Consider the following 19,105-nt stretch of genomic DNA (forward strand, 5'->3'; position numbering starts at 1 on the left):
GGGGATCTCACGGCAGGTACAACAGTAAGATAAGCAGGAATGTCTTGGCAGTACAATGGGTGGGAGACCACCACTGGCTCAAGTCCCGGGATGAATGTTACAGTGCTGTGGTTTAAATTACTTTCCTGGAAAAGCTGCTGAGTTGCCCATAGCAACCAATCAGATTGCTTCTTTCATTTTTCACAAGGCCTCTGCAAAATGAAGGAAGCGATCTGATTGGTTGCTATGGGCAACTGCACAACTCTTCCTCTACACTGGTTTTGATGAATCTCCCCCATTTATCAAAACCTGTCCAGAGGAAAAGTTGCCCATAGCAACCAATCAGATCGCTTCATTTTACAGAGGCCATGTGAAAAATGAAAGAAGCAATCTGATTGGTTGCTATGGGCAACTCAGCAGCTTTTCCAGGAAAGTAAAGTTAAACCACAGCACTGTAACATTCTGTCCCACCCCAGGACTTGAGCCAGTGACGGTCTCCCATCCATTGTACTGCCGAGACATTCCTGCTTATCTTACCTGCCGTGAGATCCCCATAGATCACACTGGGCCTATTGGTTTCAATGGGCAGAAAATCACAGAGTTGAGTCATCAGTCATAGTTCCCTCTACCATTAAAGAAGGGAGGGCGCAATATTCGCGAATATGCGCATATATTTTCGCATATGCGCAAAAAAAAATATAATGAATATGCGAATTTCGCGAATATATGCCGAATATTCGTCCATATATTCGCAAAATATCGCAAATTCGAATATGGCCTATGCCGCTCATCACTAGTCGTGTGGTGGTAGTCGTGTGATAGTAGTCGTGTGATAGTAGTCGTGTGGTGGTAGTTATGTGATGGTAGTCGTGTGGTGGTAGTTATGTGATGGTAGTCGTGTGGTGGTAGTCGTGTGATAGTAGTCGTGTGATGGTAGTCGTGTGGTGGTAGTCGTGTGATAGTAGTCGTGTGATAGTAGTCGTGTGATAGTAGTCGTGTAGTAGTACTGATGTGGTGGTAGTCGTGTGGTGGTAGTCGTGTGATAGTAGTCGTGTGATAGTAGTCGTGTGACAGTAGTCGTGTGATAGTAGTCGTGTAGTAGTACTGATGTGGTGGTAGTCGTGTGGTGGTAGTCATGTGGTAGTACTGATGTGGTGGTAGTCGTGTGGTGGTAGTCGTGTGGTGGTAGTCGTGTGGTTGTACTGATGTGGTGGTAGTCGTGTGGTTGTACTGATGTGGTGGTAGTGGTGTGGTGGTAGTCGTGTGGTAGTACTGATGTGGTGGTAGTCGTGTGGTGGTAGTCGTGTGGTAGTCGTGTGGTAGTACTGATGTGGTGGTAGTGGTGTGGTGGTAGTCGTGTGGTAGTACTGGTGTGGTGGTAGTCGTGTGGTAGTCGTGTGGTAGTACTGATGTGGTGGTAGTGGTGTGGTGGTAGTCGTGTGGTAGTACTGATGTGGTGGTAGTGGTGTGGTGGTAGTCGTGTGGTAGTACTGATGTGGTGGTAGTCGTGTGGTAGTACTGATGTGGTGGTAGTCGTGTGGTGGTAGTCGTGTGGTAGTACTGATGTGGTGGTAGTGGTGTGGTGGTAGTCGTGTGGTAGTACTGGTGTGGTGGTAGTCGTGTGGTAGTCGTGTGGTAGTACTGATGTGGTGGTAGTGGTGTGGTGGTAGTCGTGTGGTAGTACTGGTGTGGTGGTAGTCGTGTGGTGGTAGTCGTGTGGTAGTATTGATGTGATGATGGTCGTGTGATGGTTGTCTAGTCATGTGGTTGTAGTCACAGACCTCCATAGCCTGATGGTTCTGATACATTGCTACCTGTACATATATTAGTGATACACAATATTTTACTATTGACTTTTCTTTTAACCCTTTTGTTGTCCTGATGACACAAGAGAGAGAGGTGCAGATGCTGACATTGGGTATTGGCTGCTTATACTGATCTTTAGTCACTGTAGAGAAGATTGTGGGCACCAGGTGGCGATGCTTCTCCATTCATCGCCATCAATTCACATATACTTGTGATATCTAGTGTGATATACTTATATTACCTCACAAGTGTTTATTCCCCATTTGTCATGTGCTCTGGGAATAAAAGAGTTAATATGCAGGTTGTATTATCCTTCTATATGGAGGTTATTCTAGGGAATCCATTGTGCTGCATGAATCCAATCTGTAACCTCTGTCCCTTTAAGGCCAGAGACCCTACAGGTCAAAGGTTACAATAATGCTGGAACAAGGTATAAGGAGTGGATTATATCAATCACCTCTTATTACAGTACAGCAGTGTTATATAGAGGAGAGGATGATATCACATCTTATTACAGTACAGCAGTGTTATATAGAGGAGAGGATGATATCACATCTTATTACAGTACAGCAGTGTTATATAGAGGAGAGGATGATATCACATCTTATTACAGTACAGCAGTGTTATATAGAGGAGAGGATGATATCACATCTTATTACAGTACAGCAGTGTTATATAGAGGAGGGGATGATATCACATCTTATTACAGTACAGCGGTGTTATATAGAGAGGATGATATCACATCTTATTACAGTACAGCAGTGTTATATAGAGGAGAGGATGATATCACATCTTATTACAGTACAGCAGTGTTATATAGAGGAGGGGATGATATCACATCTTATTACAGTACAGCAGTGTTATATAGAGGAGAGGATGATATCACATCTTATTACAGTACAGCAGTGTTATATAGAGGAGAGGATGATATCACATCTTATTACAGTACAGCAGTGTTATATAGAGGAGAGGATGATATCACATCTTATTACAGTACAGCAGTGTTATATAGAGGAGAGGATGATATCACATCTTATTACAGTACAGCAGTGTTATATAGAGGAGGGGATGATATCACATCTTATTACAGTACAGCAGTGTTATATAGAGGAGAGGATGATATCACATCTTATTACAGTACAGCAGTGTTATATAGAGGAGAGGATGATATCACATCTTATTACAGTACAGCAGTGTTATATAGAGGAGAGGATGATATCACATCTTATTACAGTACAGCAGTGTTATATAGAGGAGAGGATGGTATCACATCTTATTACAGTACAGCAGTGTTATATAGAGGAGAGGATGATATCACATCTTATTACAGTACAGCAGTGTTATATAGAGGAGGGGATGATATCACATCTTATTACAGTACAGCAGTGTTATATAGAGGAGAGGATGATATCACATCTTATTACAGTACAGCAGTGTTATATAGAGGAGAGGATGATATCACATCTTATTACAGTACAGCAGTGTTATATAGAGGAGAGGATGATATCACATCTTATTACAGTACAGCAGTGTTATATAGAGGAGAGGATGATATCACATCTTATTACAGTACAGCAGTGTTATATAGAGGAGAGGATGATATCAAATCTTATTACAGTACAGCAGTGTTATATAGAGGAGAGGATGATATAACATCTTATTACAGTACAGCAGTGTTATATAGAGGAGGGGATGATATCACATCTTATTACAGTACAGTAGTGTTATATAGAGGAGAGGATGATATCACATCTTATTACAGTACAGCAGTGTTATATAGAGGATGATATCACATCTTATTACAGTACAGCAGTGTTATATAGAGGAGAGGATGATATCACATCTTATTACAGTACAGCAGTGTTATATAGAGGAGAGGATGATATCACATCTTATTACAGTACAGCAGTGTTATATAGAGGAGAGGATGATATCACATCTTATTACAGTACAGCAGTGTTATATAGAGGAGGGGATGATATCACATCTTATTACAGTACAGCAGTGTTATATAGAGGAGAGGATGATATCACATCTTATTACAGTACAGCAGTGTTATATAGAGGAGAGGATGATATCACATCTTATTACAATACAGCAGTGTTATATAGAGGAGAGGATGATATCACATCTTATTACAGTACAGCAGTGTTATATAGAGGAGAGGATGATACCACATCTTATTACAGTACAGCAGTGTTATATAGAGGAGAGGATGATATCACATCTTATTACAGTACAGCAGTGTTATATAGAGGAGAGGATGATATCACATCTTATTACAGTACAGCAGTGTTATATAGAGGAGGGGATGATATCACATCTTATTACAGTACAGCAGTGTTATATAGAGGAGAGGATGATATCACATCTTATTACAGTACAGCAGTGTTATATAGAGGAGAGGATGATATCACATCTTATTACAGTACAGCAGTGTTATATAGAGGAGAGGATTATATCACATCTTATTACAGTACAGCAGTGTTATATAGAGGAGAGGAGGATATCACATCTTATTACAGTACAGCAGTGTTATATAGAGGAGAGGATGATATCACATCTTATTATAGTACAGCAGTGTTATATAGAGGAGAGGATGATATCACATCTTATTACAGTACAGCAGTGTTATATAGAGGATGATATCACATCTTATTACAGTACAGCAGTGTTATATAGAGGATGATATCACATCTTATTACAGTACAGCAGTGTTATATAGAGGAGAGAATGATATCACATCTTATTACAGTACAGCAGTGTTATATAGAGGAGAGGATGATATCACATCTTATTACAGTACAGCAGTGTTATATAGAGGAGGGGATGATATCACATCTTATTACAGTACAGCAGTGTTATATAGAGGAGAGGATGATATCACATCTTATTACAGTACAGCAGTGTTATATAGAGGAGAGGATGATATCACATCTTATTAGAGTACAGCAGTGTTATATAGAGGAGAGGAGGATATCACATCTTATTACAGTACAGCAGTGTTATATAGAGGAGGGGATGATATCACATCTTATTACAGTACAGCAGTGTTATATAGAGGAGGGGATGATATCACATCTTATTACAGTACAGCGGTGTTATATAGAGGAGAGGATGATATCACATCTTATTACAGTACAGCAGTGTTATATAGAGGAGGGGATGATATCACATCTTATTACAGTACAGCAGTGTTATATAGAGGAGAGGATGATATCACATCTTATTACAGTACAGCAGTGTTATATAGAGGAGAGGATAATATCACATCTTATTACAGTACAGCAGTGTTATATAGAGGAGAGGGTGATATCACATCTTATTACAGTACAGCAGTGTTATATAGAGGATGATATCACATCTTATTACAGTACAGCAGTGTTATATAGAGAGGATGATATCACATCTTATTACAGTACAGCAGTGTTATATAGAGGAGGGGATGATATCACATCTTATTACAGTACAGCAGTGTTATATAGAGGATGATATCACATCTTATTACAGTACAGCAGTGTTATATAGAGGAGAGGATGATATCACATCTTATTACAGTACAGCAGTGTTATATAGAGGAGAGGATGATATCACATCTTATTACAGTACAGCAGTGTTATATAGAGGAGAGGATGATATCACATCTTATTACAGTACAGCAGTGTTATATAGAGGAGGGGATGATATCACATCTTATTACAGTACAGCGGTGTTATATAGAGAGGATGATATCACATCTTATTACAGTACAGCGGTGTTATATAGAGGGGATGATATCACATCTTATTACAGTACAGCAGTGTTATATAGAGGATGATATCACATCTTATTACAGTACAGCAGTGTTATATAGAGAGGATGATATCACATCTTATTACAGTACAGCAGTGTTATATAGAGGAGGGGATGATATCACATCTTATTACAGTACAGCAGTGTTATATAGAGGAGAGGATGATATCACATCTTATTACAGTACAGCAGTGTTATATAGAGGAGAGGATGATATCACATCTTATTACAGTACAGCGGTGTTATATAGAGAGGATGATATCACATCTTATTACAGTACAGCAGTGTTATATAGAGGAGAGGAGGATATCACATCTTATTACAGTACAGCAGTGTTATATAGAGGAGAGGATGATATCACATCTTATTACAGTACAGCGGTGTTATATAGAGAGGATGATATCACATCTTATTACAGTACAGCGGTGTTATATAGAGGGGATGATATCACATCTTATTACAGTACAGCAGTGTTATATAGAGGAGAGGATGATATCACATCTTATTACAGTACAGCAGTGTTATAGAGAGGATGATATCACATCTTATTACAGTACAGCGGTGTTATATAGAGAGGATGATATCACCTCTTATTACAGTACAGCAGTGTTATATAGAGGAGAGGATGATATCACATCTTATTACAGTACAGCAGTGTTATATAGAGGAGAGGATGATATCACATCTTATTACAGTACAGCAGTGTTATATAGAGGAGAGGATGATATCACATCTTATTACAGTACAGCGGTGTTATATAGAGAGGATGATATCACATCTTATTACAGTACAGCGGTGTTATATAGAGGGGATGATATCACATCTTATTACAGTACAGCAGTGTTATATAGAGGATGATATCACATCTTATTACAGTACAGCAGTGTTATATAGAGAGGATGATATCACATCTTATTACAGTACAGCAGTGTTATATGGAGGAGGGGATGATATCACATCTTATTACAGTACAGCAGTGTTATATAGAGGAGAGGATGATATCACATCTTATTACAGTACAGCAGTGTTATATAGAGGAGAGGATGATATCACATCTTATTACAGTACAGCAGTGTTATATAGAGGAGAGGATGATATCACATCTTATTACAGTACAGCAGTGTTATATAGAGGAGAGGATGATATCACATCTTATTACAGTACAGCAGTGTTATATAGAGGAGGGGATGATATCACATCTTATTACAGTACAGCAGTGTTATATAGAGGAGAGGATGATATCACATCTTATTACAGTACAGCAGTGTTATATAGAGGAGAGGATGATATCACATCTTATTACAGTACAGCAGTGTTATATATAGGAGAGGATGATATCACATCTTATTACAGTACAGCAGTGTTATATATAGGAGAGGATGATATCGCATCTTATTACAGTACAGCAGTGTTATATAGAGGAGAGGATGATATCACATCTTATTACAGTACAGCAGTGTTATATAGAGGAGAGGATGATATCACATCTTATTACAGTACAGCAGTGTTATATAGAGGATGATATCACATCTCATTACAGTACAGCAGTGTTATATAGAGGAGGGGATGATATCACATCTTATTACAGTACAGCAGTGTTATATAGAGGAGAGGATGATATCACATCTTATTACAGTACAGCAGTGTTATATAGAGGAGAGGATGATATCACATCTTATTACAGTACAGCAGTGTTATATAGAGGAGAGGAGGATATCACATTTTATTACAGTACAGCAGTGTTATATAGAGGAGGGGATGATATCACATCTTATTACAGTACAGCAGTGTTATATAGAGGAGAGGATGATATCACATCTTATTACAGTACAGCAGTGTTATATAGAGGAGAGGATGATATCACATCTTATTACAGTACAGCAGTGTTATATAGAGGAGGGGATGATATCACATCTTATTACAGTACAGCAGTGTTATATAGAGGAGAGGATGATATCACATCTTATTACAGTACAGCAGTGTTATATAGAGGAGAGGATGATATCACATCTTATTACAGTACAGCAGTGTTATATAGAGGAGAGGATGATATCACATCTTATTACAGTACAGCAGTGTTATATAGAGGAGAGGATGATATCACATCTTATTACAGTACAGCAGTGTTATATAGAGGAGAGGGTGATATCGCATCTTATTACAGTACAGCAGTGTTATATAGAGGAGAGGATGATATCACATCTTATTACAGTACAGCAGTGTTATATGGAGGAGAGGATGATATCACATCTTATTACAGTACAGCAGTGTTATATAAAGGATGATATCACATCTTATTACAGTACAGCAGTGTTATATAGAGAGGATGATATCACATCTTATTACAGTACAGCAGTGTTATATAGAGGAGAGGATGATATCACATCTTATTACAGTACAGCAGTGTTATATAGAGGAGAGGATGATATCACATCTTATTACAGTACAGCGGTGTTATATAGAGAGGATGATATCACATCTTATTACAGTACAGCGGTGTTATATAGAGGGGATGATATCACATCTTATTACAGTACAGCAGTGTTATATAGAGGATGATATCACATCTTATTACAGTACAGCAGTGTTATATAGAGGAGAGGATGATATCACATCTTATTACAGTACAGCAGTGTTATATAGAGAAGAGGATGATATCACATCTTATTACAGTACAGCAGTGTTATATAGAGGAGGGGATGATATCACATCTTATTACAGTACAGCAGTGTTATATAGAGGAGAGGAGGATATCACATCTTATTACAGTACAGCAGTGTTATATAGAGGAGAGGAGGATATCACATCTTATTACAGTACAGCGGTGTTATATAGAGGAGAGGATGATATCACATCTTATTACAGTACAGCAGTGTTATATAGAGGAGAGGATATCACATCTTATTACAGTACAGAAGTGTTATATAGAGGATGATATCACATCTTATTACAGTACAGCAGTGTTATATAGAGGAGAGGAGGATATCACATCTTATTACAGTACAGCAGTGTTATATAGAGGAGAGGATGATATCACATCTTATTACAGTACAGCAGTGTTATATAGAGGAGAGGATGATATCACATCTTATTACAGTACAGCAGTGTTATATAGAGAAGGGGATGATATCACATCTTATTACAGTACAGCAGTGTTAAATAGAGGAGAGGATGATATCACATCTTATTACAGTACAGCAGTGTTATATAGAGGATGATATCACATCTTATTACAGTACAGCAGTGTTATATAGAGGAGAGGATGATATAACATCTTATTACAGTACAGCAGTGTTATATAGAGGAGAGGATGATATCACATCTTATTACAGTACAGCAGTGTTATATAGAGGAGAGGATGATATCACATCTTATTACAGTACAGCAGTGTTATATAGAGGAGGGGATGATATCACATCTTATTACAGTACAGCAGTGTTATATAGAGGAGAGGATGATATCACATCTTATTACAGTACAGCAGTGTTATATAGAGGAGAGGATGATATCACATCTTATTACAGTACAGCAGTGTTATATAGAGGAGAGGATGATATCACATCTTATTACAGTACAGCAGTGTTATATAGAGGAGACGATGATATCACATCTTATTACAGTACAGTAGTGTTATATAGAGGAGAGGATGATATAACATCTTATTACAGTACAGCAGTGTTATATAGAGGAGAGGATGATATCACATCTTATTACAGTACAGCAGTGTTATATAGAGGAGAGGATGATATCACATCTTATTACAGTACAGCAGTGTTATATAGAGGAGAGAATGATATAATATCTTATTACAGTACAGCAGTGTTATATAGAGGAGAGGATGATATCACATCTTATTACAGTACAGCAGTGTTATATAGAGGAGAGGATGATATAACATCTTATTACAGTACAGCAGTGTTATATAGAGGAGAGGATGATATCACATCTTATTACAGTACAGCAGTGTTATATAGAGGAGAGGATGATATCACATCTTATTACAGTACAGCAGTGTTATATAGAGGAGAGGATGATATAACATCTTATTACAGTACAGCAGTGTTATATAGAGGAGAGGATGATATAACATCTTATTACAGTACAGCAGTGTTATATAGAGGAGAGGAGGATATCACATCTTATTACAGTACAGCAGTGTTATATAGAGGAGAGGAGGATATCACATCTTATTACAGTACAGCAGTGTTATATAGAGGAGAGGAGGATATCACATCTTATTACAGTACAGTAGTGTTATATAGAGGAGAGGATGATATCACATCTTATTACAGTACAGCAGTGTTATATAGAGGAGAGGATGATATCACATCTTATTACAGTACAGCAGTGTTATATAGAGGAGAGGATGATATCACATCTTATTACAGTACAGCAGTGTTATATAGAGGAGGGGATGATATCACATCTTATTACAGTACAGCAGTGTTATATAGAGGAGAGGATGATATCACATCTTATTACAGTACAGCAGTGTTATATAGAGGAGAGGATGATATCACATCTTATTACAGTACAGCAGTGTTATATAGAGGAGAGGATGATATCACATCTTATTACAGTACAGCAGTGTTATATAGAGGAGAGGATGATATCACATCTTATTACAGTACAGCAGTGTTATATAGAGGAGAGGATGATATCACATCTTATTACAGTACAGCAGTGTTATATAGAGGAGAGGATGATATCACATCTTATTACAGTACAGCAGTGTTATATAGAGGAGAGGAGGATATCACATCTTATTACAGTACAGTAGTGTTATATAGAGGAGAGGAGGATATCACATCTTATTACAGTACAGCAGTGTTATATAGAGGAGAGGATGATATCACATCTTATTACAGTACAGCAGTGTTATATAGAGGAGGGGATGATATAACATCTTATTACAGTACAGCAGTGTTATATAGAGGAGAGGAGGATATCACATCTTATTACAGTACAGTAGTGTTATATAGAGGAGAGGATGATATCACATCTTATTACAGTACAGCAGTGTTATATAGAGGAGAGGATGATATCACATCTTATTACAGTACAGCAGTGTTATATAGAGGAGGGGATGATATAACATCTTATTACAGTACATCAGTGTTATATAGAGGAGAGGGTGATATCACATCTTATTACAGTACAGCAGTGTTATATAGAGGAGAGGATGATATCACATCTTATTACAGTACAGCAGTGTTATATAGAGGAGAGGATGATATCACATCTTATTACAGTACAGCAGTGTTATATAGAGGAGAGGAGGATATCACATCTTATTACAGTACAGCAGTGTTATATAGAGGAGAGGATGATATCACATCTTATTACAGTACAGCAGTGTTATATAGAGGAGAGGATGATATCACATCTTATTACAGTACAGCAGTGTTATATAGAGGAGAGGATGATATCACATCTTATTACAGTACAGCAGTGTTATATAGAGGAGAGGATGATATCACATCTTATTACAGTACAGCAGTGTTATATAGAGGAGAGGATGATATCACATCTTATTACAGTACAGCAGTGTTATATAGAGGAGAGGATGATATCACATCTTATTACAGTACAGCAGTGTTATATAGAGGAGAGGGTGATATCACATCTTATTACAGTACAGCAGTGTTATATAGAGGAGAGGATGATATCACATCTTATTACAGTACAGCAGTGTTATATAGAGGAGAGGATGATATCACATCTTATTACAGTACAGCAGTGTTATATAGAGGATGAGATCACATCTTATTACAGTACAGCAGTGTTATATAGAGGAGAGGATGATATCACATCTTATTACAGTACAGCAGTGTTATATAGAGGAGAGGATGATATCACATCTTATTACAGTACAGCAGTGTTATATAGAGGAGAGGATGATATCACATCTTATTACAGTACAGCAGTGTTATATGGAGGAGGGGATGATATCACATCTTATTACAGTACAGCAGTGTTATATAGAGGAGAGGATGATATCACATCTTATTACAGTACAGCAGTGTTATATAGAGGAGAGGATGATACCACATCTTATTACAGTACAGCAGTGTTATATAGAGGAGAGGATGATATCACATCTTATTACAGTACAGCAGTGTTATATAGAGGAGAGGATGATATCACATCTTATTACAGTACAGCAGTGTTATATAGAGGAGAGGATGATATCACATCGTATTACAGTACAGCAGTGTTATATAGAGGAGAGGATGATATCACATCTTATTACAGTACAGCAGTGTTATATAGAGGAGAGGATGATATCACATCTTTTTACAGTACAGCAGTGTTATATAGAGGAGAGGATGATATCACATCTTATTACAGTACAGCAGTGTTATATAGAGGAGGGGATGATATCACATCTTATTACAGTACAGCAGTGTTATATAGAGGAGAGGATGATTTCATAACACCTGCAGTCCTATGTAACACCACATATAACACCGTGATAACTCTCTGAGTACAGATAATGTATAGATGTGACCTGCAGTCCTATGTAACACCACATATAACACCGTGATAACTCTCTGAGTACAGATAATGTATAGATGTGACCTGCAGTCCTATGTAACACCACAGATAACACAGTGATCACTCTCTGAGTACAGATAATGTATAGATGTGACCTGCAGTCCTATGTAACACCACAGATAACACAGTGATAACACTCTGAGTACAGATAATGTAGTAGATGTGACCTGCAGTCCTATGTAACACCACAGATAACACAGTGATAACTCTCTGAGTACAGATAATGTATAGATGTGACCTGCAGTCCTATGTAACACCACAGATAACAGTGATAACTCTCTGAGTACAGATAATGTATAGATGTGACCTGAAGTCCTATGTAACACCACAGATAACACAGTGATAACTCTCTGAGTACAGATAATGTATAGATGTGACCTGCAGTCCTATGTAACACCACAGATAACACAGTGATAACTCTCTGAGTACAGATAATGTATAGATGTGACCTGCAGTCCTATGTAACACTACAGATAACACAGTGATAACTCTCTGAGTACAGATAATGTATAGATGTGACCTGCAGTCCCATGTAACACCACAAATAATACAGTGATAACTCTCTGAGTACAGATAATGTATAGATGTCACCTGCAGTCCTATGTAACACCACAGATAACAGTGATAACTCTCTGAGTACAGATAATGTATAGATGTGACTTGCAGTCCTATGTAACACCACAGATAACAGTAATGACTCTCTGAGTACAGATAATGTAGTAGATGTGACCTGCAGTCCTATGTAACACCACAGATAACACAGGGATAACTCTCTGAGTACAGATAATGTAGTAGATGTGACCTGCAGTCCTATGTAACACCACAGATAACAGTGATAACTCTCTGAGTACAGATAATGTATAGATGTGACCTGCAGTCCTATGTAACACCACAGATAACAGTGATAACTCTCTGAGTACAGATAATGTATAGATGTGACCTGCAGTCCTATGTAACACCACAGATAACACAGTGATAACTCTCTGAGTACAGATAGTGTATAGATGTGACCTGCAGTCCTATGTAACACCACAGATAACAGTGATAACTCCCTGAGTACATATAATGTATAGATGTGACCTGCAGTCCTATGTAACACCACAGATAACAGTGATAACTCTCTGAGTACAGATAATATATAGATGTGACCTGCAGTCCTATGTAACACAACAGATAACAGTGATAACTCTCTGAGTACAGATAATGTATAGATGTGACCTGCAGTCCTATGTAACACCACAGATAACACAGTGATAACTCTCTGAGTACAGATAATGTATAGATGTGACCTGCAGTCCTATGTAACACCACAGATAACAGTGATAACTCTCTGAGTACAGATAATATATAGATGTGACCTGCAGTCCTATGTAACACAACAGATAACAGTGATAACTCTCTGAGTACAGATAATGTATAGATGTGACCTGCAGTCCTATGTAACACTACAGATAACACAGTGATAACTCTCTGAGTACAGATAATGTATAGATGTGACCTGCAGTCCTATGTAACACTACAGATAACACAGTGATAACTCTCTGAGTACAGATAATGTATAGATGTGACCTGCAGTTCTATGTAACACTACAGATAACACAGTGATAACTCTCTGAGTACAGATAATGTATAGATGTGACCTGCAGTCCTATGTAACACCACAGATAACAGTGATAACTCTCTGAGTACAGATAATGTATAGATGTGACCTGCAGTCCTATGTAACACCACAGATAACACAGTGATAACTCTCTGAGTACAGATAATGTATAGATGTGACCTGCAGTCCTATGTAACACCACAGATAACACAGTGATAACTCTCTGAGTACAGATAATGTATAGATGTGACCTGCAGTCCTATGTAACACCACAGATAACACAGTGATAACTCTCTGAGTACAGATAATGTATAGATGTGACCTGCAGTCCTATGTAACACCACAGATAACACAGTGATTACTCTCTGAGTACAGATAATGTATAGATGTGACCTGCAGTCCTATGTAACACCACAGATAACAGTGATAACTCTCTGAGTACAGATAATGTATAGATGTGACCTGCAGTCCTATGTAACACCACAGATAACACAGTGATAACTCTCTGAGTACAGATAATGTATAGATGTGACCTGCAGTCCTATGTAACACCACAGATAACACAGTGATAACTCTCTGAGTACAGATAATGTATAGATGTGACCTGCAGTCCTATGTAACACCACAGATAACACAGTGATAACTCTCTGAGTACAGATAATGTATAGATGTGACCTGCAGTCCTATGTAACACCACAGATAACAGTGATAACTCTCTGAGTACAGATAATGTATAGATGTGACCTGCAGTCCTATGTAACACCACAGATAACAGTGATAACTCTCTGAGTACAGATAATGTATAGATGTGACCTGCAGTCCTATGTAAGACTACAGATAACTCACTGACAAACTACAGATTCCATTGCATTTATTTTACTCCCCTGTCTCATCTGTAGGGTGTTCCCTTTATGCGAGATATATATATAATTAGATTGTGCTTCTATTGTTATTTAATCATTTTTGTGCTTTAATCAAACAGAAATCAAATTCTGTGCAGAGGAAATGTTGCCCATAGCAACCAATCAGATCGCTGCTTTCATTTTGAACAAGGCCTTTGAGAAATGAAAGCAGGGATCTGATTGGTTGCTATGGGATACTGGCCAACGTTTCCTCTTCACAGGTTTTGATAAATCTTCCCCTACATCATTTCTTCTTTACTTGATATCCTGGGCCCTAATCCTCATTGCACCTTCTTCTGGTCATGCTCTTCCTTTGACCATATTCAGCAGTACCACCTCCTGCAGGATGGTGGCGCTCTTTTCTTTATGCTTTTACACGGTGACCCATTTCCATCTTGTGGTCATGCTCTGCCTGTGATAAGTGTCCTATGCTATACTAGTGATGAGCGGCATTGGCCATATTCCAATTTGTGATATTTCGTTAATATATGTACTAATATTCATCCTATATCCGCAAATTTCACTTATTCGTTGTGTATTTGCGTATTCGTTGCGTATTTGCGTAACCGCACATGAATCCCCCCCCCCCCCCCCAAAAAAAAAAAAAACGCTGCTGGAAGGAATCTTATATAGTTAAGTGGTGGGAAACTTTCCTATTGGTTGCTAGGGATGTTGCTAACCTCTGACAAGTGTATTTGCATCATTCTTATTGGTCCATAAGCTTAACGAAGTCATATGCGCAATTGCAAAATATTCGCGCTCCACCGTCTCACACAATAACTCGTATCGGAGCCTTCGTTAGACCACAAGCTGGAAGCAAGGAGGGATGATGATCCCTGTGATGTATTCTCTGGAAAAAAAAATTAAAAATAAAAGAATATGCGTAATTTCGAATATATAGCGAATATATTCGCAATATTCGGGATAAAAATTCGAAATGCATATACAGTGACCCCCCGACCTACGATGTCCCTGACATAGGATAATTTCAACATACGATGGCCTCTCAGAGGCAGCATCAACATCCGATGCTTTTGTATGTCGGGGCCATCGCATAAACGGCTATCCTCCAGCGCAGACTGCTTCAGCTGCCACCGGATAGCCGTTTACGGTGCCCCGTGTGGTCCGCTGACGATCACTTACCTGTCCTCGGGGCTCCGGCGCGTCCTCTTCGGGATCCCCTGCATCGCCGGCTCTCTCAATCGTCGTCATCACGTCGCTGCGCACGCCGTCCCGTCATCCAATAGGAGCCCCGTGTGTAGCTACGTGATGGCAGCGACGGAGAGCAAGGATGTCGGGGAAGCAGAGGCCTTCCGGAGCGTCGGGGACATCTTGTGGACGCGGCGACAGCGATGGACGGCGACATCCAGGGCAGCGGTGACAAGCGGTGATGGTCCGGAGCGGCAGGGACAGGTGAGTATAACTTCCCATGCCAGTGGTCTTCAACCTGCGGACCTCCAGATGTTGCAAAACTACAACTCCCAGCATGCCCGGACAGCCAACGGCCAACGCAGGTTGTAGACCACTGTCCTATACTTTCCATTCCACGGATCCCTCAACATACGATGGTTTCAACAAACGATGGTCCGTTTGGAACGGATTACCATCGTATGTTGAGGGACCACTGTATTTGCGCCCAACACTATGCAGTACCACGATAAGCACAGTGGTGGCGCTCAATACCTGGTGCAGTGACAGAGGGACATGCATGAGACGTATCTCAAAGAGTCCCCGGTCCCTGTCATGTGACTCATACCATAATGAATGCTACTCACCCAGCTTTCTAAAATGTGACCTGTATTTGGATACAGTATATACAGAGTAACGCTACAGCATTGTTTCTCAACCAGAGTGCCTCCAGCTGTTGCAAAACTACAACTCCCAGCATGCCCAGACAGCCGTAGGCTGTCTGGGCATGCTGGGAGTTGTACTTTTGCAACATCTGGAGGCACCCTGGTTTGGAAACAATGCTTTACAGGATACATATACACTATATACATGTTATGACTAGTGATGAGCGTCAGGGGCCATATTCGAATATATTGATTAATATTCGTCCTATGTTTGCGAAATTCACACATTCGCTATGTTTGTTCTCTTTAGTTTTTTTTTTTTTGTAAAAAAAAAACGAAAATTCGCATGCACAATTATATCTTTCACCTAAAAGAAAGGAGGGATCAGTATCCAGTGTGGAAGTGCCGATAGTGGCCTAAATATTTGCATAAATATCAGCATAAACATTAGCATAAATTTGCATATATTAAATAAAAAAAACAAATATTCGTCATTATGAATATATATATATATATCACTATATTCTAAATATTCACATAATCGCGAAGTGCCGTTATTGGCGGTAAAAATTAGCATTTCGAATATTCGGCGCTCAACACTAGTTATGACTTCATTCCTCATTGCATTTCAATAAATAGTAAGAACTCCCCCTTCGAGGGGACTATTTTGTCCGGTTAGATCCCGGTTGAGGCGTTCAACCTTCTCGGGTCGGAGTCCTGCTCGTATCGGTAGTGATATCCTTCCATCTGGTCCCGACAAGCTTCCCAAAAGTTATTGAGCCACTTCTTCATCCCTCGTCGGTTCAGGTAAAGTACCATGAGGAATATAACTCCTATCAGAGCCAGGACTATCCCAAAAAAGACGTAGGAGGCCGTCTCCAGTCCCTGGCTGATGCACTTTAGGTTTTCAGTCTTCAGGTTGGACACCAGGGTCCCGTTTACGTTGGGCGGAGAGAAGCACTGGAGGCTTTGGGCTTCCGAGGTCTGAGACGTATTTTTTATCCACAGGATCATGTCTAGAGTGTTACATTCGCAGGCTACCGGGTTTGGGCTTAGATAGACCCGAACTTTCCTCTCCTTGAGCTGCAAAATCGTTTCTTTATCGATCGACTTAATAGAATTGTTCCCAAGGTAGACGGTCTGCAGGCTTCGGAGATCCAAGACGTTCTTGGGGAAAGCTTGGAAGTCATTGCCGGTAAGTTCTAAAGTCCGGAGGTTCCTCAAGGCTTCGGTCCACGGTTGGTTAAATAGAAGCTTCTGAGACACTTCTCGAAGGGCATTGTTTAACTTTAAGGTTTCCAGTTGACTTAATCCAAGAAAGGTTTCATTCGATAAGGAGTCCAGGGGGTTGTTGCTAAGGTCCAAGGTGGTCAGGGTGGGAAGGTCAATGAACGTCTTGGCATCTATGGCTTGGATGTTGCAGTTGCTGAGGAGGAGACTTGTCAGGTTGGTTAAATGTATCTCGTAGCTTCGGAAGAAGGAGCCTTGGAGGACACTTATATTGCTTCCAACGAATGACAGGTTCTGGACCCAGGGAGGGACACCCTCCGGAAACTCCTGCTGAGGGGTCAAGAGGTGGCATTGCACCAGGCTGGTCTGGTTATGGCAGTAGCAGCTCAAGGGGCAAGAAAGGGTGACGTTGACCAAGACGAGCATCCCAAATAACTTCAAGACTTCAGAGGGGGTGCTGAGGGAGAGGTCGCCATGACCATCGAGACTGAACCTTCGGGGCATGTTTCGGAGTTGCGAATGGGTTACGAATGAGGTCCCCAAAGTAGGAAAAGAATTGCTCCAGTGTCCCGGTGACTGTCAGTGAGAGGAGGCAGCGTCTTCTCTCTCATCCTTTCGCTACATGGGGAGGCTCGAGCATCTCAGAGGTTCTCCAGCAGCAGCAGCAGCGCGCGGAGCGTCTGAAGTCAGGGAGCCCGGCGTCTTCCCATTGGAAACTCTTAATTCGATTTTGACGTCTCTGGCAGGTCAGATGGATGGACTGGTGTCTAACAGCGACGCCTCCCCCCCCCCACCATTCCGCACGGCAGGAGGCTTCCCCGCCCCCCCCCCCCATCTATTATACAGGAGGAGAGGCTGGAGGGATTTGCTGGGATGTATTCGCAGCAGTAAGCAGTGTCTCCGTATATATGAACCCGGACAACAAGGCTTAACCCTGGATGTGCCCAGTTGCGGGGGATCCACCACCCTGTCATGTCCTGCACACATCAGGTCATCGTTCTGAACTCACAATTTAGTCTTTTTTTTTTTTTTTTAATAGATTTTTGTTGTTGTTGTATTTTATCAGAACATTCTAAGGTAGTATTTCCCAACCAGGGTGCCTCCAGCTGTTGCAAAACTACAACTCCCAGGATGCATCCTGGGAGTTGTAGTTTTGCAGCAGCTGGAGTCACACTGGGCTGTCAGGGCATGCTGGGAGTTGTAGTTTTGCAACAGCTGGACGCACACTGGGCTGTCAGGGCATGCTGGGAGTTGTAGTTTTGCAACAGCTGGAGGCTCACTGGGCTGTCAGGGCATGCTGGGAGTTGTAGTTTTGCAACAGCTGGAGTCACACTGGGCTGTCAGGGCATGCTGGGAGTTGTAGTTTTGCAACAGCTGGACGCACACTGGGCTGTCAGGGCATGCTGGGAGTTGTAGTTTTGCAACAGCTGGAGGCTCACTGGGCT

The 19,105-nt window shown here is 40.1% G+C and overlaps 1 protein-coding gene across 1 annotated transcript; it reads right to left on the reverse strand.

Moving 5' to 3' along the window:
• Window positions 1-16,579: 16,579 nt before the first annotated feature.
• On the reverse strand, window positions 16,580-18,432 carry TPBGL (trophoblast glycoprotein like). Its single transcript, XM_056560273.1, has one exon. It carries the CDS (start codon window positions 18,162-18,164, stop codon window positions 17,106-17,108), a length of 1,059 nt encoding a protein of 352 aa, XP_056416248.1. The 5' UTR covers window positions 18,165-18,432; the 3' UTR covers window positions 16,580-17,105.
• Between the last annotated feature and the right edge of the window lie 673 nt (window positions 18,433-19,105).

Source organism: Hyla sarda, chromosome 2 (assembly GCF_029499605.1).
Source record: "Hyla sarda isolate aHylSar1 chromosome 2, aHylSar1.hap1, whole genome shotgun sequence".
Lineage (NCBI taxonomy): Eukaryota > Metazoa > Chordata > Amphibia > Anura > Hylidae > Hyla > Hyla sarda.